Genomic DNA, 24,697 nt, shown 5'->3' with positions numbered 1-24,697 from the left:
ATAGTTGCACTTAACAAATGTGAATTTTCATGCCAGGTAACAAATGTCACTGATGTATTTATGGAATACAGGCCAAAACATCAAAGCACCTTGTCTTTTCATCAAGGTGTTTTCAAGGGCTGTGGGTAATCAGCTTTTTTACAAGTGGCCAAAAGCCTCTGCTGACAGTTTTTGATGTTACAAGCAGGAGCTTTTTGCAGACCTCTGAAGAGGTCTCCCCCCAACAAATCAGACTATTTATACTTAGATAAATGTATACTGTTGATATTTTACAAATTTGTATGAAACAGATTTATATTAGAAAAGGATTTTCATACACACCAACAGTCTAAGAAAGCTGAACAGACTCCACAAATCCCCAGACCTTCCAAAATCCATTATTTCCTGAATGGGCTGATTATCCACAAAGGGGATGAAGAAGAAGCCACTCTCCACCAGTAAGTTTAACTCCAAACTTGTTAAATCTGGGCCCACTGCAGGGAATGTGCAGTCTTGAATTAAAAAGTGACTCTCCCTCCAGGTGTAGACAATTATCTGATTTGCTACTTCTGAGCCTAATGACTCCCAGCTCCCCAAAGTTTTATCAGAACTGACTAAATACTATTTCAGCAAAGTGCCTTCAGCTGCAAGAACCTGAATATTCCATTTCTCTGCCCTCAAGAGCTTTCAGCTGAAATGTGTTGTCACAAGAGAGCAGCAGCAGCAGGAACAGTTCCTACTCCATCAGTGGTTTCTATCTCAGGAGGGTTTGCAGAACACAACTTCCAGGGAGATGCTGAGCTAAATAGAGACTGAAATGTTATCTCTCATCAAATTGCTCAAGTTACAATTTGCAGGCCCACAGAGCAAAGCACAGAAATCAAAGTAGATATAAACAATGAAAAAAGCTCCCTAATAATCTCTGTATAAATCAATGTGTTCTTTACTGATAGAAATTATTTTCTTCCTATTCTCACTTCCAGATGGTGAGGGGGGAAAAATATTTAAGGATGTTGTTTGCAATATGTATTACTGCCCAAGGCATTTCATTAATAATCTAAAAATACCTGGAGAATGTATATTTGGTAAAACAAGTATTTACACCTCTTTCCCACTGTCTTCATTATTGAAACCAGAGCAAAACACCAGATCCTACTGATTTAGCAGCAGTTGGACATTAGAAATGCATTTGGTGAAGACTTTACTGTCTGTCTGTTGTCATGGTAACATCCCAGGTAAAAATAATTTGAATAACTTATAAACAGACAGATGGCATAAAACCTCCTACACTCTCCAAGTTGAAGGATATTCAGTAAAAGACAGTGATGATGCCGGTTCCATGAAGTCCTGCACGTTGAAGAAGGCACATCTCCAAGGTCCTGCTTGTGCTGGCAGAAACTCACCTCAGAACGTGAACAAAAGGGAGATCAGGGATGCCACAGGAAACAAAACGAGGAGACACAAGTAAAGCCAGCACTCTTGTGTGTAGCATTTCCCAAGGGATTACAAGGGTGCCCTGAAATGATGGTCCTACATAAAACAAGAAAACTAATCCCATATTGTACCAGGGAACAAAAGCTGTTCTTGGAATTGCTAAAGCCCTGCCCTGCTCATGCTCTGACAGGGAAATGAGAAACATCCCACACTGCACGTGCAAAGCAGCTCTGCATCTGCAACAGGCAATTTGAGAGCTTTTTTAAATCAACACAAGCTTTCTGAAGACAGGAAAGCTGTGAAATTGATAATGTGCATACCCAAGACATTTCCCTTCACCCTCACGTTAGGTCAAAGCACCAAGAGATGTGAACTGGGAAGATGCTCTGTGGGAATGATGTCAGCTAAGGAACAGAACCATGTTTCTTGTGAAATCCAAAATCTCCCTTTGCCAAGTCACATCCCAATTAAGTCATTTCAACATTCTGAGTCAACTCTCTTAATTCTAAAAATAGGCTGAACAAGAGCTGTTCCTTCTCAAAGGAGCTGTGGACAGGGCAGGCTACAGCCAAGGCAGTGATCACAGCCCCAGCTACACTTGCTCTGTTCTTGGGCAGGATCACAAATTCCAATTAAAAACCTGCATTTTCCCAAAAATAGTGAACAGCTTTCTCCTGAAATGAGCAGATGCTGAGCACTGTTGTCAGCAAGAGCCAGAGCTTTTTCCAAGGGAAACAGATTGTTCAACATAAAGAATTCAAAGTAGCTGAGAGACCAGGAAAAGGAGCATTACATCAAAACACACTTCCCTCCATCAGATGTTTGTGCTTCGTTTTGCATTTATCTGCTATTTTAACTAAATTTCCCTTACTCCTCTCAGCCTCTTTTCTCAAGAGGTGCAGAAACCAGAAAAGGACAGTAACATTACATCAGTTTTCTTTTGATAGTTTTGCACTATGTCTGCCTATAAGGGTTTTTTATGGCCACATTTATTGGAATTTCCATATTCTCTGGCCAAATAAAATCCCTCAGTTTTAAAGAGGAAAAGCAAAACACCCATGCTCTGTAGTGCTCTGTGGTCAGTCTAATGCTTAGAAAGAAATACTGCTCTCTTCTTCACTGAGATCTCACTAATACCTTTTGAGCAACTTCATAAATACCTTTAAGTTCTTCGAAGAAATATCAAGTATTTTGTGAAGAAACACATCTTTGAACATTAACAGCAGTGTAAACCATGAAAGGATAAAAAAGTAGAATTTTAAAGTTTACATCCTCTATTTCCATCTCCCACAAATGAGAAATAAAAAAAAAATAAAAATAAAAAAAAAATCACTCTGGCCTTATGAGTACGATGTGTTATGGAAGAGAAGTAATCTTGAATTTCTGCCCTCACATCTCAGTGTAGGTTTAACTTCATCGTTTTCTCCACAAGCTCAAGCCACTCCCAGTGACAAACATAATCTCCATAGATTTAATTATTCAGTACTATTACTTTTGGTGTGACTACCTGCAAACAAATAGGCTTTTTCCCCTCATGATGCATATTCACAGCTTCAGAGCAGTGCAGTTGGTGCTGCCATCACCAACCAGTAATTGAACCAGAGACATAATTTAACTTTTTAATCAGCATTTGGTGCTACCAGCTCCATTTGGCTTAAAAGTGAAAGGCAGCAGTTACTGTCACACCCAAACTCCAGAAACATCAAGCAAAGCAACTCATTTAAGGAGTGAGTTTAAGCACCAATTCCAAAAGCACACAGGAACATTCCTTTAGAACTATTACTTGGACTAAATAAAGACTAAGCAAGACTTGTGACATGAAGTTATTCTTCAAGAGACACTGGAAGAATGTCTCTTCCCCCTCACAGTGAAATGTGAACTCTGTGAAACACAAAAAGTGACTCATCCCTTGGAATTGCAGTGGCAGGAGATTGAAAATCAGGACCAGCAGCCAGCACTGCAGTTATCTGAGCACCCAACGTGCTTGTGATGAACAGGATTATTTTACCCACTGTGAAATCTTCTCCCACCTCTCTGATAGGGCTGTACAACGCTGCAGTGTCAGTAACAAACCTCTTCTTACTGAAGCTGTTTTCTGTTGCCCACAAAGCCAGACAGCTGAAACATATCATCACTATAATGTCAAACCAGTTTCAGCTGAAGGCTCCCAATTACAATTATTTTTTTTTTTTTTTTAGAAAACATTTACCTGAAGTCTATTGGTATATCACAGCAGAGTGTTTAGATCTGAAAAAAAAGTACTGAAGTTGTGTAACTATCTTTTCTCCTGAGGGTCCAGATGCAGCAGTTCTTTCTGGCTCTAGAATCACCAGTGGAAGTTTTCTGATGTAACAACTGAAACTAACAGCAGGTGCTTTTATTGGATAGCACCACCTTTATAAAATGCACAATTGCTTTAGTAAGTCAGTTAAACAAAGATACCATCTTAAATTACTGCAGGGAAGAGCTGGGAAACACGGCCAAGTGCTGGGAACAAAACTGGTCAGAGCATTACTGGATTTGGGAAGTTCTTCTCACCCTGGTGACCCCAGGCTGTGCTGCTGCCTCCTCAAGGATACAGCACAACTTCCAGTCCTCTCCTCAGCTTCTCCACCGTACCAGGGGAAAGGGAAGCACGAGTGACAGCCACTGCACATGGATGCAGGTCCTCTGAGGAATGGGAACAGTCAAAGCTGCTTAAATGTGCTCTGTAGAGTCCTGTGAAACCATTCAGGTGTGCTGAGAGCAAACATCTGAGTTACTCAATCAAACCACCTCTCAAGTTAGAGTTAATTGAGGAATCAGCATAAAGTGTGATTGGAACAGAGGAAGACAACTGAATGTAGGGAAAAAATGAAAATGACATCAAGCTTGCTAAATATGTATTGTTTATTAAGGCTTGTATTCTCCTAGAGGAAAAAGTTAATCTGATGCTGTCCATTACTCCTTACAGGCAGTAACAGTCCAGAGACAGAGTTATACGTTCTAAATACAAGTCTAAATGATACAGATTAAACTTTATTTAAATTGGAGGTCCTTTTGGAGTAAATAGTATTCAGAAGATACTTGCTTTCTAATATAGTAAAAGATCCTCTACAATAAACACGTGCAGATTCAGTGTGCTAGAGCAGCGGACATGAGCACCATTTCCATGCTTAACTGGAACTCCAGTTGGTGACAGGTTCTCCGACGGTCCCCTCACTCCACAAAAACATGACAGCAAATTCAATTTCTTAAAACAGGTTTTTTTACTCATCCAACAGAAAAAAAAAAAATTAGACAAACACACTGTCAATTTTAAACATCTGAGGAATAATCCATCATATTATCCGTACTATTAGTTCCTACGTTAAAGCTCAGCATTATTGGTATAAAAACTTTAAATGGCATTAGGATTTGGGGGGGTTGGGAGAGAGTAATGAAGGGAAGGATTAAAAATGATCTGCAATTAACTAATAACACCTGAAAGCTGAAACAGGTTTAAACACATTGTTTAAAACCCCTGCAATGTCGATAGCATCACATTATTATTTAATTAAGCTACAAAAACCGTAAAGCAGAATTATGGCTGAGAGAAAGCGTCTTGCTCACCCTCGGCAGGATATGGAATAACAGATGCACACTGAAGCACTGGTTAACAGAATGTGAAAGGGAAATATTTTCCAGAGAAACAATTCCACTGACAATTTGATTTTCTACTAGACAGAAAAAACCAACATGACGCATCAGCAGTTTTAAAAGAGTAATTGTACAGGTAAATAAAGAGGCAGAGCAGCTGCACAAAGTGATCAGAAATTTAGGGGTTTTTTCATTTTAAAATTCTGAAGTGCAGTATCTCAGGAGTTTTTTTTTTTTTATGACGAAAAAAAAATCAATGCATGGTTCCTTACCTCTGCCATGAAGAAAAAGGGATTGGGAGGAGGATAAAGGAAGATTTGTCATGTATTCTCCATAATCTCTATATCTGGCTAGGAACATAATTCGTGCCAAAATAAAGTCTTTGGGAAGCACTGACACTTTAGTATGCTCATGTATAGGTCCACATTAGGTTAATATAACTGTTTACCAACTTAAAAAAATAAAAACAGACACACCTTTATTAATGATTTCTACAGAATTTTACATAGAAAAAAGATACAAATTAATGCAGATCCACTTGGGCAAAAATAAACTACAATGTACTTAAAGATGCAACAACTTAATTTCCCCTGCACGAGAAGATATATTGGAACTGAAAGCTTTAGTTTGTCCTGATGCCAGGATACAGCACCAGTTAGACTTAATTTTGTTTCTCATAGTCGAATCTAATATCAGTTCTAGTATATATATCAAACTGTTTATGTTTATTCTTATTGTTTGTTTCGATTCTGACGTTCCTGCAAAGAGAAAAAAGTTAAGATTTTAGTCAAAGGAACAAGCAGAGTTTTTAGTAGTTTAACAGAACTAATGTGACCCCAGATAATTACACACTTAAAACAATGCTGCTACATTTTATACATATCCTGTTCATACCCAACAAACCCAAGGACTTGATAATATAATGTTAAGTGCAGTCTCAGGTGGAACATCTGGATGAATACCTGCAGTCACTTCAAACCAAGGTCACAGAGAGAGAAAGGTATGAAATATCAACACTCCTAAGGAGAACCAGGATCTGCAATATTCTACTTTCTGGATTATTTTAGCTACTGCAGTAGTAGCACAACCAATACATGAGCAGAAAGCAGATGCCAGATTAGTGAACCCCATAGAACTGGTCTAATTTTGAAGCACTCAAATGACTTTGGAGTTTAGTCACATTCAGTAAAAGCAGGATTTGAGCTGTCGAGAAATTCTGTCCCTAATTCTTCCTATTGGTTCAACTATTCTGGGAAGCACTGGGAAATACTTGGGGGTAAGAGATAGAAACAGTATCAGGTAGCAGGTAAGTTTTGTGCTTCTACACAGCCTGATAAAATCCAGCACAGCTGGACTGACCAACCCAAGGGTGTCCCCAAGTGCTGCTGGGAGGGTCTTTGAGCCTTTTCCCCAAGTTTCTGCTAACCACAAATACTGAAGGCAGTAAAGGTCACCGAAGGGTCAGAGCTGGGGGCTGCCTGCAGGTGAGCTCCATGTCAGAGACCCTGTGCTCTCCAGCAGCACAGAGCTCCAGAGACACCTGAGCAGTGCCCAGAAGAACTTCTTCACTCAGGGTTCCAGGAGCCCCACAAGTGCAGAACGTGCAAGGACAGCAGGACAGAACCAGGCTGCTGTGCCTTAGTCCTGTGCACCCTCCAGCCAGGGCAGCACTGCACACTGAACAGAAAAGGCTCAGCCTTCCCATCTTTGCTGCTTACAGTGCAGAACTGGCATGGAAAGACTCAATTCTGTACTTAAACACATCAATATGGCACCAAATCCTACTCCAAAGGAAATTGCGAATTAGCCTCAGCACCACCACCAGCCAACTCCTGAACTCACACCTTCATATTTTGTTTGGTGGACTCATTCCGTATAAACTTCATCTCAGAATTGTTTCTGTTGTGATGTAAAGCTTACTTGCTAATACACCAACCACTGTAAATGTAACAGAATGTGCTGCTTCAGCTAGTCACAGCATAAAAATCAGAAGAGATTTTTAAAAACTGAATATATTGATTTCTGCCTCCAGGCAGAAATCAATATATTTTGATTTTCATAATAAAATTAAGCCAACAAAGTCCAGAATGAATTATTAATATATAATTTAAGACAGAAGTAAGAGATAGCAAAGTTGTTCTACCAAATCAACAAAACAAGCCGTGTAAAGGGGTAGAATTTATTATAAAAATCTACTCCTCCTGTCTTTTAACTCTCAACTATGATGAATTATCAGCAAAAGCCATTTCCTAATGGCAGAGTGTCAGAACATTACATGTTGTTCTTAATAAAAAGAGCTTACGTCTGCCTGACATTTCAAACAAAAGGTGGTTACAAAGTATCTAGAACTGAATCACATCAACTCCATTTTCAGGCTTCCAAAAAGAGTAATTGTTTCATCCTATTTCCAACTTCCATTTCCAAGGTGGCACATCCCTTTTACAGCCTTACCACGTTCATGAGCCCACTCTTTCCCATTACCATCTCATGTAACTTATTTAACTTCTTTTTAGTTTTCTGTGTAGTAATCCACTGACCTCCCTAATTCCACTTTCTTTAGAAATGGAAGCTTTCCATTCTCATGGACTAGCCCCTCATAAAAAGAGGCAGGCTAGCACCTGAGACCTCCACCTGAAGTGCTCATGGCATTCAGAAACTCAGCTCAGATTCTAATTCAGTAAAAAGTGCTCTTTACTGAGGAAGTTCCCAAGCAGTTCCTCCTACCTTGCTTTTTGCTTTCTCTCTTGGGGGCTAATCTGAGTCTTCCTCTTTACAAATGTCTGAAACCACACAAACTGATGTAACAATTCTTCGTGCTCTCGAGCATGGCTGCTTTTTAGAAGCTCTAACTCTCAAATTCTCTTCCTTACTGCTATTTAGCACTACTGCAAGCAAGCACAAACAGTTTTGTAAGCAGCTAACAAAGCTGTGCTCATTTTGGTTCTGAAGATCCGGAGCCTTCAGCTTCTCTTCTCCAGTGGAATACTCTTGATATCTCACAGGAGAGCTCCAGCTGCACACTTCTCCTTCAGGACACTAATCTGTATGGTCTTCAGACACAGGGAAAATAGGTTTCCACAAAATTCGCAGAGATTTCCACCTTGGAGACACTCATCCCTGTCAAACTTCTTTTCTCTTCACCTCAGGCTAAAGTAGCTTCAACTTTCCTACTAAACTTGGTTAAAGTCAGATCAAAGCATTCATCTTCAGACACAAAAATAGAAATGTTTTCTTTATCTCAGGAACACAGTATTAATCTTAAAATATGTTTTTTAACTAGAGCTTTGGAGGAAGGACAGTATTCCATCGTTTTAAATTCTGTGACTGTGTTCACAGAAAGCTCATCACTGAAAGGCACCAGCCAGTGCTAGGAGAAAATGAGTACTTCCAAGTAGCAACACACACCAGCCAACACTTTTCGGTATTTAATCACCTAAAGCAGAACTGGTAATCTTGGTGATTCAGGAGCTTTCTGAGACTGTGCAGCAATGCCAACACAACACCAAGGTGTAGAGCTGAGTGCCTTGCCTGGATCAGAGGTGACAGCACAGCAGCCCAGTACAGCAACTGGGACCATCTGCTGTGGTGCAGATCTCAGAGCACGAGCTGCTGCACCTGTGAAGTACCAAGATCTGCAACAAGTTTTGTCTTCACAAGCTTTTGAACTTTGGAAGACAACTTTGTTAAGGCTCTGATGGCATGCTTTTAGGAAATGTTGATAACTAATGCCACATTACACTTTTTTTTTTTTTTTAAAGAAGCTCTCTCACACATCACAACTTTTTTACAGTTTTCTGAGCATGAGCCTTGATGACATAAGTAGCTCTTTGTGGGCACTGTAGCAGCTCTGGAACTGACTGAAAAAGGCTGTGAGGGTCAGGTGAAAATTCATGCCACTCACTGTTTTGCTATTTCATTCCAGACCCCAATACCTTTCTATTACTCCCCTCCCAGGTTCTGGGTCACCAGACTGGGTTAAGTATTTCAGTGTGGCAAATCAAAAGCTGGACTTATATCCCAGCATCTCTCAGTTCTGGAGGGATACCTTCTTTCAGCAATGCTGCAAAGTGATCAATCTTTGGCACTTGGAAGCATTTCATCCAGCATTGTACCTGTCAAAGCCTCCCTGGATGATCTGGCACTGACACTGGGGCTCCTACATCAGTTAAACTCAGCAGCACAAGCTGGAGCTGGCTCTGCACACAGCAGCCATGGAAATGCTGGTTAGCAACAAACTGGAACCATCTAAAGAGCTGAAATGCCAGTGGCTTGCCCTGCACAGGTTACATTATTATTCTCTACTAAATATTTGTGTATAAATGAAATTGTATCATTTAAGCTCTCCTTGTACAGCTTTTTAAGAACTGTGTCCCTTTGTAATCACAACAGCAGTGAAATAGAAGCACAAAATTTCAATGATTATACAGCTAAACAAGAGTACAATGAGTTAAACCCAGCAATATGAAAACCAATTAAGATGGCACATATACCAACAACTATCTGAAAATGTCAATTAGGTTGCGAGACACTTTAACTGGCAATAAAATTCTTCAAAAATTACTGTCATAGGAAGATTAACTTTGTTAACAGGAAGGTTTGAACTTCAACAGCACAAATTTCTTAACAATAAGAACTTTAGGTGTGTGCATATCCTGTAAAAAACCAAACTCTTCTAGTAGTCAGCTGGACTTCTAAAATTCATTTTATCAATGAAGGAGAAAAAACAGAGACTTTCCAATCAAGTTTTATAGAGTGCAACCTGACAAGCAGCATCTTATTTTTCATTCCTTCACTGCTGCTCTGCTTTAGCTCTCTAGCACTATTACCTTCCTGGGTGTACTTTGGTGTCCCATTTCCTAAGCTATTGAGAGGATTCTAAGAAATATTAAATTAGACTTCATAGTTTATTTTCTGAATGTGCAATACAAACTAAAGCCTCTGTTTTAAATGAGGAAGGAAAATGCATTATTTTGAAAAACTGATCCTGTTATAAATAAAGCAGTGACCTAGGTAAGAATATTTTTGCAGATAGGGGGAATTAGTTGTGTTTATTAAATCAACCCAAAATGGGATCAGCTCAATAGTCAAACACCAGCCCTCTGAGATCCTACAAAGCACAGGAATTCTGCTGTTTGTGCCACCACTGGGATTTTGCTGAGGCCAGGGAGTTACCTGTGCAGGAGTAGATCTGTTATCACTTTCCCTGTGGTCTCACTTCTTAAACACCCACAACTCTCCCCTCCAGCCCTGGCAGCGGAGCACAGGGAGACAGAATTAAAAACCCAAACCAATCACACCCCGCTACACCACAAACACTGGGCAGAGGAACCCAGGCTGCCTCACTTTGTCAGGACTCTCTCCTGCAAAAGGCAACACCTCTCCAAGATACAGGCCACATTAAATATTGAACTGTTAATTATCTACTGAAGGAATGAAGTGTTCAAGTAAAGCCCTTTAGGTTTTACCTTGTGGAACCCCACAGGAAGTACACAAGAAAAACTTGCAATTTTAAGCTGTCCTTCCCTGCTGTGCTGAGGTCAGCTATGCACATCTATCATGGCCAGGAAAAGTTCAGCCACAAAGTTTTAAAAACACTGAACTCCTTTTCTCACATAATTTAAGGGTAGAATCTATGAAGACAGTTTAAAGTAATTTTATCTACACTTTAAAATGGCAATAAAAACTTTTGAAATGGCAATTTTAGAATTTAAGCTACAGGAACATGCATTAAATCTTTGCTTTAAAAGCATCTTAAAACAAGTGTGAGCTACCCTAAACTAAACCAGCCTGTCAAACAAATGCTGTATTTGCAATGCTATACAAAAAAGGTCTAGGAAACACTATCAACACCAAGCAAATTTAAGTGTTGCTTCAGCAGCAACTACACATCCTGACACCTATTACTTTGTTAGGTCATTACTTCTAGACTGCCTAATTAGAGAAAGGCATTCTTGAAACTGAGGTAGTGGGATGGAGAGGGACAGAGATCCCTTGTGACAGACTTAGAGCCATGAAAGTGTATGGAAAGTTTTACTACACTCTCCCAGTTACTGCCCAGACTTCTCTCACTACATCTTCACTCAAAACTTCAAAAATTAGTAGACAGATTAAACCTGGGAACTGAAAACCTTTATTTATCCAAATAATACATGTGACTTCAGCAGCATAAATGCACTCTTTCTAGCACTATTCCAGCAATATTATGCAACTCTTTCTTTTCCAGAGAGATGAACTGAATAAACAAAATCAGGTTTCTTATTCTTAAAGGTGATGTACAAATTTCAAGTACCAGTACAGGTATCAATTTAGATAGCCCAGTTCCAGTCAAACAGTGTTTAAACACCTCGTATTTAAGGCAAAAAACTTAAATGACAATCACTGGCAGAACCCAATTCTGAAACAGAAACTATTTTCTATTAACCATTTTAAGATAAAAAAATAAATCAAACTCCAATAAACTGGACATAAAGTCCTTTACCCGCATTACTGCTTAGCTTTCTGCTTTGAAACTCATTGACTTGTGAAACTTTCACAAAGAAATATGCATCAGATTTGTGTTGTTAAACACACAAGAAACCATCAAGTTGAGATGTATCAAAAACATTTTGAATTCCTACTTACATTTTTCCACCATAGCAGCCTTCACATTTCATTTTCCCCATATCTGTGTATAAAATAAATTTTTTAATAAGTTTACCTTCCGCACCACCTCCTCCTCTTCCTGGCGCTTTTCATAATGAGAAAAGTCATCAAAGATGGAGGTCGTGTGCTTGTAAGTAGCAATAATTTTAAGCACTTGTTTTGCTTTTTCTAAGGGCACCTCCTGTGTATCACGGGAGTTTGTAACGGGTTTGTTGTCATTGTTCTCCAGCCTGATGTGTCTCAGTTGGTTGTTGGGCACATCCTTCACAAAGATCCACTTGACATCAAATTTCCCCTTCCACTTGTCCTGAGACCAGACACCTGCACTGGTGCCATAGTCCACAGGTGATTTCATCTCTGCTACTCCACAAAAGTGTCCACTGCCATTGACACTGAACAGCAAGTACACCGGGCCCTTGCTGTTCATGGAGCGAAAAGCACTGTCCAGGCGTTTGTTGCCGTGTTCCGTACTACACCAAATAGAATATTTAATGGAACGATGAATATCATCCTCGGAATAGCTCTTTATTATGAACACACGTCCATTTTTAAGGTTCCATTCGAAATCTTTAGGGTTATAGCTGTGAGCAGCTTTCAGTTTTTCAAGGACAGGATGGGACTCACCGCTTGGAACAGGGTTGGGCTGGGTGCTGCCAGCTGAGTTGGTGTCATTCCCAGTTCCTCCACTTTGGCCAAAAGCTGCATTTCTGTTGCGAGGAGCGACCCAGCGGTTTTGGGGTGGCTGCTGAGGGGTCTGATACTGTGGCTGAGTCAATGGAGGAGGCTGAGCTGGAACAGGCTGAACAATTGGTTGCTGTGGCTGTGGAACAGACTGAGGAGAAGGTATCTGTTGGGGGGCAGGAACTTTTGCCACAGGACCCTTATTGTCCCAAGTACCTATGTCCATATTATGCTTTATAGGGGGAGGAGGCAACGCTCCTCCAATTACAGGTCCAGTTTTTGTTTTCATTTTAGGCTGTGGTTTTGCAGGCTTGCTGGCAATAGCAGCCCAAGAGGTTGGTTTAGATACTGGCAAGTTTACATTAGATCCACCATTCCCAGAGAGGGCGCCTGTCATCCCGGCACTGTTAACAACAGAACCTACTGTTTTCACTGCAGAAGTTGTAACATCTCCACCAATCTTAAGTCCAACCATTCCCTGTTCAATGCTGTTCATTCCAGGAGCTTTATTTAATGTATCATTATGAAATCCTGTTTGTCCATCCACAATGGTACCCCCCAGAGAACTGGGGGGGTAGCTGTAACTGCTCCCATATGCTGAGCTTTGTGTCTGCTGTCCTTGGGATCCGCTTGTTCCCCAAGCTGAGAAGGCAGGATTTTCAGGGAAAAAGTTAAAGCGGTGTTGATAGATATTATTTCCCAGACCCCCAGGCTGTCCAAAAACGGCATCGTGCATAAAATGATGATCCCCATTACTGAGCTGTCCATAGGTGGTGAGATAAGGGATAGGAGGATCTCCTCCTGTAGACCATGGTGCTTCACTGAGAGAATAGGGGAACCCAATAGATGGTGGATAATAACTGGACAGATAAGGATCAGTCATTGATGGATAGCTACTGTTCTGTTAAAGAGAAAAAACAGTCACCAGATAAATAAACCCTTCATTTATAAATAGCCACAACACCAAACAGAAAAGAACATTAGAGACAAAGTAATGTAATTTCTAATGACAGATCTTAGTTCACATTCCAAGAAGGATTCAGGGCTAACATGAAGTATCTGGGCATTTATAATACCCCAGGACTAGGGGCTCACATTGAGGGTAGTACTTGAGATGTTGAAACCATGTAATCTCACACTACTAAGGTTATTTAGTAGCCAACACCCCAAATTACGGCAAGGAACATCTCTCACTATATTTTGTAGCTCACAGAACTAAGGATATTTAGCATTTCTAGACTGCTACATGGAAGAAGCTTTAGACTAAATCACCTTAATATGACAATACATATAACATACTGTTACAATCCTCATTATGAAGTTGTTTTGAGGGACCAACAGTCTCCAACAAAAACCCCACACCTCAAGCAGCAGAACATACACAGGCTACTTCTGACACACGTGCAAAGTTCGCCACAGGCAAGAGATACAAACTGACATTACAGGGCCTGGTGCACCAGAGACAAATGCATGCCCAGATGGCACATGACACAGGCCATCCCAAATGTTGGAGAAGGACCCTTTCCAGCCTGCTGCATGAGTGTTTTCCTCCCTCAGTAGTAAAGTTACAAGTGTGCAGGAGTGTTCCTGACTGTCCTTCCAAACAGGACATCGCTCCTACTCATGAAATAAGAGACCAAAAACTTATAAACAAACAGACCTCCTCTGAAATTTCCTCCCCTTCAACTGTTAAGTCTTAGACCATGCTGAGAAGCTTTTCCTCTCACTAACACTTGGTTGGCACCTGATTTTTGAAGTATTCCATATGATTCTTACATTCAGCAATGCAAAAGAACAAAGCCAGGATGTTCTAAAGTGGGTTTTATTCCTCTTCAAATCAACTTGAAGCACATATATTGGAGACCTTCCAAAGTGACACTCCAACCATAATTACCAGAGAGGGGGTGGGAAGGTCAACATCTCCTGTTAATGAGTCAAACAGTAGCTCGCCTTTCCTTACTCATAAAGACTATTTTAAGAAGAGGAACTCTTCTTTCAAACTGCTAGATTTCAAACTTGAAAAGAAAAATCTATCTGCAAAATTAGGTCCTTGCTGAAGATAAGCCTAATATCCAATTGATACAGAATCATTTTTACTGCTCATTTTTCAATGACCTCTTTTCCATGACACCCCAAAGCCAGAGTAATTCAATAGCCTTATGTTTCATACACAGAATTATACCACAATATGGCTCCAAGACTTCCATACAGTACTGCAAACACTTCAGAGATTGCAACAGCCTAAATTCAATGTTATTGATTCAAAAGAAATGATCTCTGCCACTGTTCAAGCTGCCTTTATTTACACACAAATTCTATCACTAACAAGAGGTACAGAAAGCACCTTCCTGTGAGATGATCCTCTAAAACACAGAGTTTCTGAGCCTCCCAAGCTAAAGTAATCAATATTTAGCATAAAAATCCATTTTTCTGAAAGACTTTGACACTGCTGAGTGTTATATTTTAAAGTGTTAATTGAAGAAAAAAAATTAAAACAAGTGCAGATGAAAGGGAGGAGATATAAGCAGTTCTTGGAGATACTTATGCTCAGAAATTCTTCAAGTTTAGAATTTAAGACCAAAAAGAGTAAGCCTAGAGAAAAGCAAGTGTTTTGTCTCAGAAATATTTAGGCTAAAGGATTTTGAACAATACCTGCAGCTGTCATTTCTTAACACAGCCTGTAAAGTCTCTACAAGGATTCTAACAAGATTCAAGGAAAGTTGCAGCAGCCATCCTTACCAAACATTCAACCTATTCTGACTGGCTTTATGCCAGCGTGTAAAAGAAACCCTGACAGAAGCTGTTCACTTCAACAGCAGAAGGTTTATTTGAATAAACTTATCCTTGACCTTTCTGCACCCTTCTGTATCTTTTTTATTAAAAATCCCCAAACAAAACCAACTCAACCGTTCTGTTATCCCCCAAAATATGCTCCGTGCTGGTGATTCCCTGCTCCACAGGAATAATCTCTTGGTTCTCACTGACTTTACAGGAAGATGCTTTTCTTGCTGACTGTAAACCTGTATATGAAGAGCCTACTTGACTCAGTTTCCTCTGCTCTTAAAAGTACTTTTAACACAATATTACTCACCTACATTTGACTTGTGATGTTAAATATATTATTGTGTCAGCTAGAGCTTTAATTTCTTAAGTTTATTTTAAATATCCAGTTGGCTTCAAATCTTTTTTTTAAGTCCTCTGTACTTTACAGTAATTTTCAAGGGCTGAATAAATCTGACTGGATAACTGGATAATAAGGCTTTGTTCAGCAACATGATTGTCTTCAGTACAAAATCTCACAGTCCTAATTAATGCTACTGTCACTTTCCACTTAAAATTGTAAGAGGACCTACACAATTGTTTCTTGTGCCATGCCAATTTTTCACTGCAGCATAAATAAATTGGTCAATGGAGCTACACTTTCATAAAGAAAACTTTTATTATAATTATGGAAATTCTAACAGCCATAGCAATTTTTCTATTTAATCCTAATAATTTGGCTTGTTGACAGCAAACACAAATTTCCCACAATAAAACTGTGATAGATGGGTCTATTTTTTCTATGTGAACATTCAGTATATTTCAAGTTTAGTTTTAAGTCATTAAAAATCACATACAAATGTGATGAAGCACAATTAAAAAAAAAAAAAAAACCAGAGGGAGGTGAAAACCTCAATTTCTTTTATAATTAATTCTGCATTAAAAATTAAGATTTTGCTTCCTTTTTTCCCCACAAAGGCTTTTCTACCTTCCACAGCACATTAACTCCAAGAGAAGGAGTGCCTCCCATTAAATTATTTTAAGTCTGGAGAACATGTCTATGCTGCAAGCAAGCTCAGTGATGTCATCAATATTAACACGGGCATCTGACAGCTTCAGGCTGAATTATAAATCCCCTTTTTAAAATGTAACACTTAGCCATCCCATCATTTACCTCTGCTAAATGTTTCTCTCTGAAATGGGGTTTCATGCTTGTGAATGAAAACTTTTTCTTTCTCCAGTGTCTATACATTTTGCTCCCTTTAAAGATTTGAATGTGAAGTCAAAAATTACTTCAGAGAATACTTTCAATTATAATGGTATTTTAGTCATGGATGTTGATTCAATGTACATTATAATGAGAGTTTACATTACAGTTCCTTACTCTTAAGTAACACATCTTTAATTCTTAAAATTTATCAGAGGACATGAAAGAACAACAACATTTGCTTAAGTGTAAAAAATGGGACAACTCTACAAAGTACCTAGAGAGCATCCAACCCAAATCTCAACTACATTGATTTCTGTGATTATATAAATAATAGAAATCAGGAGAGCTCAAAAGCAGAATTCTTAGACTCCCACAAGCAACTGGCCTATCAAAGAACTGTAAGATCAGGCTCAGTCCAGCCACACCAACAACCTGCAAGGGGAGGAGGAATCAGCTCCAGCTCCTTGGAGCATCAACTTCATTTTCACTTGTGACCATCTGGAGATGCAGAGCAATATTAGCTTTGGGAACAAAAATGCTGGTTGTATCACCAAGTAACACAATATGCTGTCATTTCTTTTTCCATTTCTATTTAAGGCATTTGCTCCCTCCACACAATCCTATGAATGGAGTGCCAACAGCATGCCTAAGGAAAAAAAAAAAAAACTAAGTTAAAAATACACTAACCTGATTTGACTGCCCGGAAAGGTAAGGTTCAAAATCGTTGTCATGAACTGTGTCCTTCTGATGTAATGAACCATTTTGTACTACAAAAAAAAAAGGGTTACAGCACATTATAACAGCAGCAGCAGCATTGAAGGAGTGATGTTCCACCCTGTGCTACTTTAGGAAAAGCCATATTTCTTCTGCAAACCAGAAAGACTCATAAAAAGACTATGGGATGACATCTCCCACCCCCCCAGATACTGTCTCTTTATATTACTGCTTATAAAACAAAGTCTGAATAAATTTAAAAAATTAGTAATTAAAAATTCTACAGCTGAGACTGAGTAAACAACTCACGTGAATTAACTCCCAACGAAAAATAATTATTGAGAACAATTTTGTGAAAAAAGATTGGGAAACAACATCTATTGTTCTGGCCCACAATTAGAACACACAAACTCACAGTTCTCCCAGCGTGTGCTATTCACTGCTTAAGCTGGCTAAAATAAGATGAGGTGAGGTTACATTTAATTATGAAATGAAGACTGCTAAGAGCTTTGGCATCCTGATATTTTCAGGAAAACTTAAGTTTCAACATTCTCATCTGTAAAAAAAAAGATATCTGCCATAAAGTCCTACTTCAGCATAAAAGAATGTCTGATAAGCATTTGAAACCCATTACTGAATGATATACAAACCCAAACCAGCTATTAGGTCCCTTCAAATAATTTCCTGTTTGCTTTAAATTTGAAAAAACAAAAAGGTCAAATACAGAGTGTGGTAGTTGCTGTATTTACCAATTTCATACAACAGCTGAACTAAGTATAATACTACACCAAATAAAGTGTTTAGCAAACAAGTTTGGGAATTTTGCAGAATATTCCTGCAAAGTTTATCAAGGGGAGTAGAGGTAAAAGAGTGTTTATAAACACAGGGAGACGTGTTTCTTCAGCTAGAAGGAGCTGGATTTTCAAGGCAGGTTAAGATGTATTAAAAAGCATTTATGAGTTGGATATTATTACTTTCTAAGTCTTAAGAGTTACAGACTCGTTAGCAATCATAGTAAGAATGAAGATATTTTTTAGATGACTTGTTACTAAGTTTAATTTCAGTTGAAGCAGAAGAGTTATAGAAATGCCTATTATCTCAACAGAAATTAACCATCTTTTAAGTTCCTAAAATTAAGTTTATGGGCTTAAGTAAATATCTCAGCCAACAGCAGAGCGGCAACACAACTGCATTCACAGAGCGTGCAAAAGTAGGCAAAAATACATATATTGTACAGGGATATCCTTGTGACTGTACACAGCAACCTGCTTCATCTTAAACGAGGGGAATTATTTAATACCAACACAGAGTCCTTCCCACTGCAAATCCAGCAGCATTAAGTGGGATGCAGGCAAGCTCGGATGAATGGCAGTCGATGTTATTTTTGAAACAAAGCACACATTCCCTCATTCCCAGATGTTTTCCATGCAGAGTAACAGTGATACATTTCTGCTCACCTACAGGTACCTGTGTAATTGATCTCTTACAGTAACAATTTAAACGACCAGATCACAGCGTGATTTCTCACCTTTATTATCCTGTCCTTTCGGTCTCTGGGAAGCCACAGCACGTGATTACGGGAAAAAAAAGAAAAGGGAAATAAAAAAGTTAATTTTATAAAAACGCTTGTATTGTCACAGGCACTGCAAACCCCACAGCTTCTGAGGACGGAGAAGAGACTTCTAAAAATGGCCAGCAGCATCTCAAGGTTTGTTTGGACCGGGGTTAGAGCAGCGTGTTCCACGTATCACTCAGCACCGGCCTTCCTGAGAAATGGCCCCGGCTCCGGGGAGGAGGCGGGAACGTGCTGTGCCCACGGGGGAAGTTAAGGAGAACGATGGAGGTCTAAAGCAGCCGAGGGGGAGAAGAAAAGCCTCGCGGGGCCTGCAGCCGCAGGCCCGGGAATCCCCCCGCCCTCGGGCCGCCTCGCCACTCACTCACCTGAGGGTCAACGCTTGTGGCAGACATAATTCATGCACAGGGCCCCGTGGTTCAGCAGAGAGCGCCGGGGGACGAGGCAGGGCCGCTCGGCGCGGCGCGGAGCTCCGGGCCTGGCGGAGGGGCGGCGGCGGCGCCTCCTCTCCCCTCAGGCGGCGGCCGGGCGGGGAAGGGGCCGGGGCCGAGGGGGAGGGAAAGGGGCCGCCTGGCGCCTCCTCGGGGCGCCTGCTCAGGGGACGGCGGTGCAGGCGGCGGTGGCGCGGCTGAGCCGTGGCGCTGCCGGTGCCGGTGCCGGCCCGGTCTCTCACATGCCCGCGGGCCGGGCCTGGGGCCGCAGCGAGCGGGGCAGCGGCGGCCGCCGACTCCAATGGCGGCGGGCGCCGGGCTGCGGTGACGTCAGCGGCGAGCGCGCGCGGGGCGCGCCGGGAGCGCACGGGGCGGGGAGCGGGGGAAAGGCGCGCGGGGCGGTGGCGCCTCGCGCGCGTGCGCGGGAGCGCTGAGGGGGCTGAGGGGAGCGAGGGGGCGCATGGCGGGCGCGGCTCCGCCCCGCGGCCCGCTCGGGCTGCCCGGCCTGGGGAGCGGGAGGCTGAGGGCACGGCTCGCTGCTGTGTGCGACTGCCGCGGGAGGAAGGGGTTCTTCGCCCACAGCGTGGTCGGGCAATAGTATGGGCTCCCCAGGGATGGGGTCGCAGCGGCGAGCCGGATTGCTGGAGATACTCGCGTGGGTACCCGCTCGATATCCGTGTGGATAACGGCACATGGAGGGATTCTTGGGTGTCCTGTGCAGGCCCAGGATCGGACTCGATGATCCTGTGGGTCTCTCCCAGCTGAGAACATTCTCTGATTCTGTTCCTCCCTCAGTCTTTGCAGGGACTCTGCCCACAGGCTTGGCTGTGCAGGTTCAGAGGATCACTGAGACAGAATCACTGAGCTTCCCGAGCTGGAAGGAACCCAGGATCCCGGATGACTTGGAGAGACCATCAACTCTGAGACTATCAACTCTGAGACCATCAAGCCCAGCCTGTACCCAGCACCCTGGTCAGCCACATCAGGGCACTGAGTGCCAGGCCACTCCCCTGCCTCTCTGGGGCCCCCCATTCCAATGTCTACCCACTCTTTCTGTGAAGGAATTCCTCCTGATACCCAGCCTAAACTATCCCAGGTGCAGCCTGTCAAGCATCATCAAAACCCAATTCCTGGTCTGGCACAGGACACCCGCAGCCATCCCACCGTGTGTCTGAGCATTGTCCAAATCTTGAGCTCCATCAGGCTCCGTGCTGTGCTCACTTTCCTGGGGAGCCTGTTCTGGCTCACCCAACAGCTCTGGGAGACCAACTTTCCCTCACACAGCCAGTCTGACCACTGGCAGCAGCCACCCTCAACATGGGTTTTTATCAGATAATTTTTTTTTCCTCTCTTCCAGCTGTTTTGTAGAAGCTGGGTGGGATTTGGACCCCTTAGGCCAGTTTATGTTGATTTCAACGGGGTCAAGGTCTAAGTCCTGCTAGTTACAAAGTCTTGCAATATCTCTGTGCTTAGTTTTGGGGGTGAAAGTGGCAAATTCTGGTCCTTGTGGAATATGCTAAACAACACAATCATGCTTTCATTTAGACACAGTTAAAACCAGAGTCTTCTCTGTGTTCACACGTTTGGAAACTGTGAGTTTGAGTTTGTACTTACCATTCTAATAAAATATCTGAAATGAAGAGTCCACTTTTGTCCTTTTTCTGATCAGACATCGAGAGATAAGGAAGAAAGAGTGGTGCTTTAATCCTCAGCACCTGGACATGCCTTGGCTTCTCTGTTTGACTTGGGTAGCAAGTAATAATTGGTATTTTCCTAGAATCCCAACTGGTTTGGGTTGGAAGACACCTCAGAGATCAACTTGTTCCAATCCCAGCCGTGGGCAGGGACAGCTCCCACCAGACCAGGTTGCTCCAAGCTGGCCTGTTCCAACTCTGTTTGCCTTCAGTGTAATTTTGGAGCAAGTCAATAAATCCCTGCTGTGGGCACTCCCTGAGCGAGCTGGAAAGTCTGTCCAAAGAACAGAGCTTCAAGAAACAGGACAAAAAAAGTGATCAGCCTGGCTGGAGAGAGGAACCTGTGTGCAGAAGGAGAAGGGAAAGGCTGGGTGCCTGGGTGATGGGCACTGCTCCGAAGTCCATGTGATTGTGTATGTTCACATCTCGATATAGAAACGATGTGACTATGAATCATCCTCGCCAGGAGAGCATGTGGGCAGAATGTTAGAGCTCTGTGCTTCAGCATCCCAACACACAGGGGGCTCTTAGGCTGTACCTGTGAGGTTAGAGCCGAAGGCAGCATGTCACACGTGTACATGCATGTACACATCTAAGTCTTTGTGGGAATATTCTTTTCTGTTGCATTTGGAAAATCTGAATTTTTTTCTTCCTGGTAATGCTAAGAATGATCTTGTCTATCCGTTGAGAAGTGCATGGTCTTTTAGAAATAAAACCAGTAAGATGAAAAGTCTCAGTTGAAGGATATGGATAAGGCAATATTCATATTTTTATATGGATTATATAACTTAGGATACTCTTGGAGTGTAACACTGTAACCTAGGGGGAAACATGGGGTTTGGTTCTGTTTTCGTTGAATGAAATGTGTTCTTCTAGTTTAAGAAAAAGTTGTACTTTTTCTTCCTTTGCTAACACTCTCTGATATCTCAGAAAAGTTCATGTGTAAACTGCAGCATATTTTTATTGGTGTTTTTATTATTTGGTTTTAATATAGGTTTTACAGGAATTTTATGCAGCCCTCTCTGTTATGAACATGGAAGAAAATCAAATATTGCCATAATGGGATAATCTCCCTCCTGCACCCTACACCCCTGCAGAATGTTCCCAAACCAAGGATCCAGCATTCACTTCCATCATTTTAGGGTGAAAAATTAAAGCAGACACGCTGCAAAAGAGAAATTGTATCTGTTCTCCTCTCCTGTTTCTCATGTCACTGACACATTGTTTGTGAAAACATGAGGAGGGAAATCATATGCAAAGAGTGTGGCCTGTGAACAGATCCCATCTGACATCAGCACCACACATGCTGTTCCCTGCAAGACAAATTCCTTGGAAAGCTGTGGCAAGGAGCTCAACAGAGCAATGACTGAGCAGAGGGATTCTCCCCTGTCTCCCTCTTGCTCTTCATCCTTGGCAACTCCTTCTTGCTGCTGTCTGGGGTTTCCATGAAATTGTAAGGTCAGTGCTTTTTTCCCTTCAGCTCTTTGCAGTGACTTCAGGTTGCTCTGTTGTCTTTCTTCCTCGTCTTTCAGTCTTGCTATTGATTATTGATATAGGGACAAAATAAACTCATTCCAAGCCAATTTGCATGGAGAAAAGCAGATGATTGTAGTGTGAATAGCTCAAGAATAGATCTTTCTGCCTGTTGCCCAAGCAATATTCAGGCAGCCAGGCACATTCTCTGCAATAAAAATACAGTCTAAACTATAGCAGGATTTAATTGGAAAATCACATGTTCTGTAATTCTTGATAGCTGATTTTCTGCCAGTTATAAAGTAGGATGAGCTCTATTAGAATCACAACAAAGCTTGACAAATCCTTCTTTACAGGTAATTTAATGGCTGAATGTTGGAACTGTGGCCACAAGTGGGTAAGAATCTCTTCTGAGGAGCTGTTAGTTTTATATGTGAATAATTTGGAGTTGCAATGCCACTCAGTTTATGTGAACCTCCAGGTCTTCTGCTCCTCTGCCTCCTGCCTTGGAGCAGGTAAAGGGAACAGAGCTCAAATGTGAGGCTCCTCCATGTCAGAATCAGAAGGAATTGGGAAATTATCCAAGTCAGTCAGAGGGAGAGGAAGAGGTGCAATTCAATCTTGGGGAAACCTACCAGGTGCTACTTAGGAAGGAAAAAAGCAAGGGAATATAATTTATGTTTTCCACACTCACTGTGGGAATGTACTTAGCCCTACAGTTCTCTCCTCAAATTTAAATTTGTATTCCCAATTCCTGTGCTACTGCTCAGGCCTCTAAGCACTCTGCATGCTCTTTGGATCACTGGATTGTTAATCTGTTGAAAACTGAAAATAGTTTGCTCAATTTGCAGCAGCAGTGAATTTTTACAGATTTTTTTCAAGTATTCAGAATGTTACGGGAAACAAAGAAAGACGGCAAATAATGGATGGGGTTTGGGGTTGTTCTTAATTTCTTTTTTTTTTCCCCTCATGATTATCGGGTTCACCAGTAAGGGCAAGAAGGGCTAGAAAAGTGAATAAAGAGAAAAAATAACCCTTGAAAAAGAAACTCACATTTTTCAGCTCCAAAAGACATTTAGAAAAATAAAAGAAAAGCTATTTTCTACAAACACTTTCCTTTGAAAAAGAAGTGAACAGTGGTCAACCCACTCTTCAATAGCAGAAATATTTTTATAAGAGGCTGGACACTGAAACCATGAAGTTTTTTTAGATTTTAAGACCAGTTCCTCTACTGATTTTTTGAGTATCTGCTGTGCTTTGCAGATTTTCCTTTTCATATGTACTGTGTTCTGTTCTGTGGGCTGGGATATTAATAGGATTTGATTTGAAGCACTTTCATGAATCACGTTGCAAGCTACATTTAGCTATTCCTAACTATTACAATACCTAAAGTTTTGAGGCAATCAAATGCCATAGTAGTGGGGGCCAGGGGAAAGAATTAGGGCAGAAGATGAAAAGATTTGAATCCCTAGGAAATCACTTCACAAAACAGGTATTTGTTACTCACCTGTGCATTAGTTCCAGCAGTCTCTATGTGTAGTATGTGTACTTCTTACAAGAGCATGCAGTGATAGGGTAAGGGAAAATGGTTTTAAACTAAAAGAGGAGAAGTCTGGGTTTGATATTAGGAAGAAGTTCTTTACTCAGATGGTGCTGGGGCCCTGGCACAGATTACTCAGGGAAACTGTGGCTGCCCCATCCCTGGAAGTGTCCAAGGCCAGGTTGGATGGGGCTTGGAGCAGCCTGGGGTAGTGGAAGGTGTCCCTGCCCATGGCAGGGGTTGCAATGAGATGAACTTTAAGGTCCCTTCCAACCCAAACCATTCTAGTATTCTGTGATTTACTTCATAGCAACATTTCCAGGCTTTCTGAATGAATGATTGTTAATGTGAGGAGAAATAAACCATTTATTATAATTAATGTGTTGATTTTTTTGGGTTATTATTGAAAAGTCTACTGAGGGATGCACAGCAAGGAAGCTGTTGATAGGCAGAGGAGATCACTGTAGATGTATGGCAGAACTTGTTATGGGAAAAGAAAAGCTTGAGCTGCATGAAACAGCAAAGTAAGACTTCTGAGCTTTGCCCTGCCCTGAGGAAATGGCTCTGTGTTTGTCCCAGGGGTGACCAGTCACTTTTCAGTGTGCTTTGTCACTATTCACTGAGTTGGATCCTGTTTCCTGTCCGCAGTGGGTTTGTTTCAGGGATGCTCTGGAGCTGTGTGTCAGCAGCCAGCAGTGTGCTTTGGTCCCTCAGGGCTGCCCTGGGAGGCAGCTGAGCAGACGGGCTCCTCCTGGGTGTTCCTGTGGCAGGAGCTCCCCAGAGAGCAGCACTGCAGGTGCCGCTCTGCAGGATCAGACCAGCAGGCCCTTCGGGGGAAGGAAGGGGGAGGACAACACGCAAGGAAGAGGCAGCCAGAAGAGGAAAAGAGAGACCCTAAATGGAGAAACAGCAGCAGCCATCTGTGTTTAGGGCTTCAGGTATAATTTT

General features: G+C 41.6%; 1 protein-coding gene across 2 annotated transcripts; it reads right to left on the bottom strand.

Annotated features, from left to right (window-relative positions):
- Nucleotides 1-4,284: 4,284 nt before the first annotated feature.
- Nucleotides 4,285-19,375, bottom strand: YTHDF1 (YTH N6-methyladenosine RNA binding protein 1). 2 transcript variants are annotated; one of them, XM_041478418.1, is made up of 5 exons: nt 18,980-19,375; nt 18,567-18,591; nt 17,012-17,091; nt 11,653-13,255; nt 4,285-5,789 (listed from the first exon to the last, which is right to left on the bottom strand). In XM_041478418.1, exons 1-4 carry the CDS (start codon nt 19,004-19,006, stop codon nt 11,681-11,683), a joined length of 1,707 nt encoding a protein of 568 aa, XP_041334352.1. In that variant the 5' UTR covers nt 19,007-19,375; the 3' UTR covers nt 4,285-5,789; nt 11,653-11,680. The 2 variants fall into 2 exon arrangements, with proteins under 2 accessions (XP_041334352.1, XP_041334353.1); XM_041478419.1 differs by having other exon boundaries at nt 11,729-13,255; nt 18,980-19,362.
- Nucleotides 19,376-24,697: the final 5,322 nt, after the last annotated feature.

The sequence above is a fragment of the Pyrgilauda ruficollis genome, unplaced genomic scaffold, assembly GCF_017590135.1.
Source record: "Pyrgilauda ruficollis isolate IOZ18807 unplaced genomic scaffold, ASM1759013v1 scaffold45, whole genome shotgun sequence".
NCBI lineage: Eukaryota > Metazoa > Chordata > Aves > Passeriformes > Passeridae > Pyrgilauda > Pyrgilauda ruficollis.
Note: the sequence above shows the minus strand (reverse complement) of the source record. Positions and strands in the feature narration are given on the sequence as shown.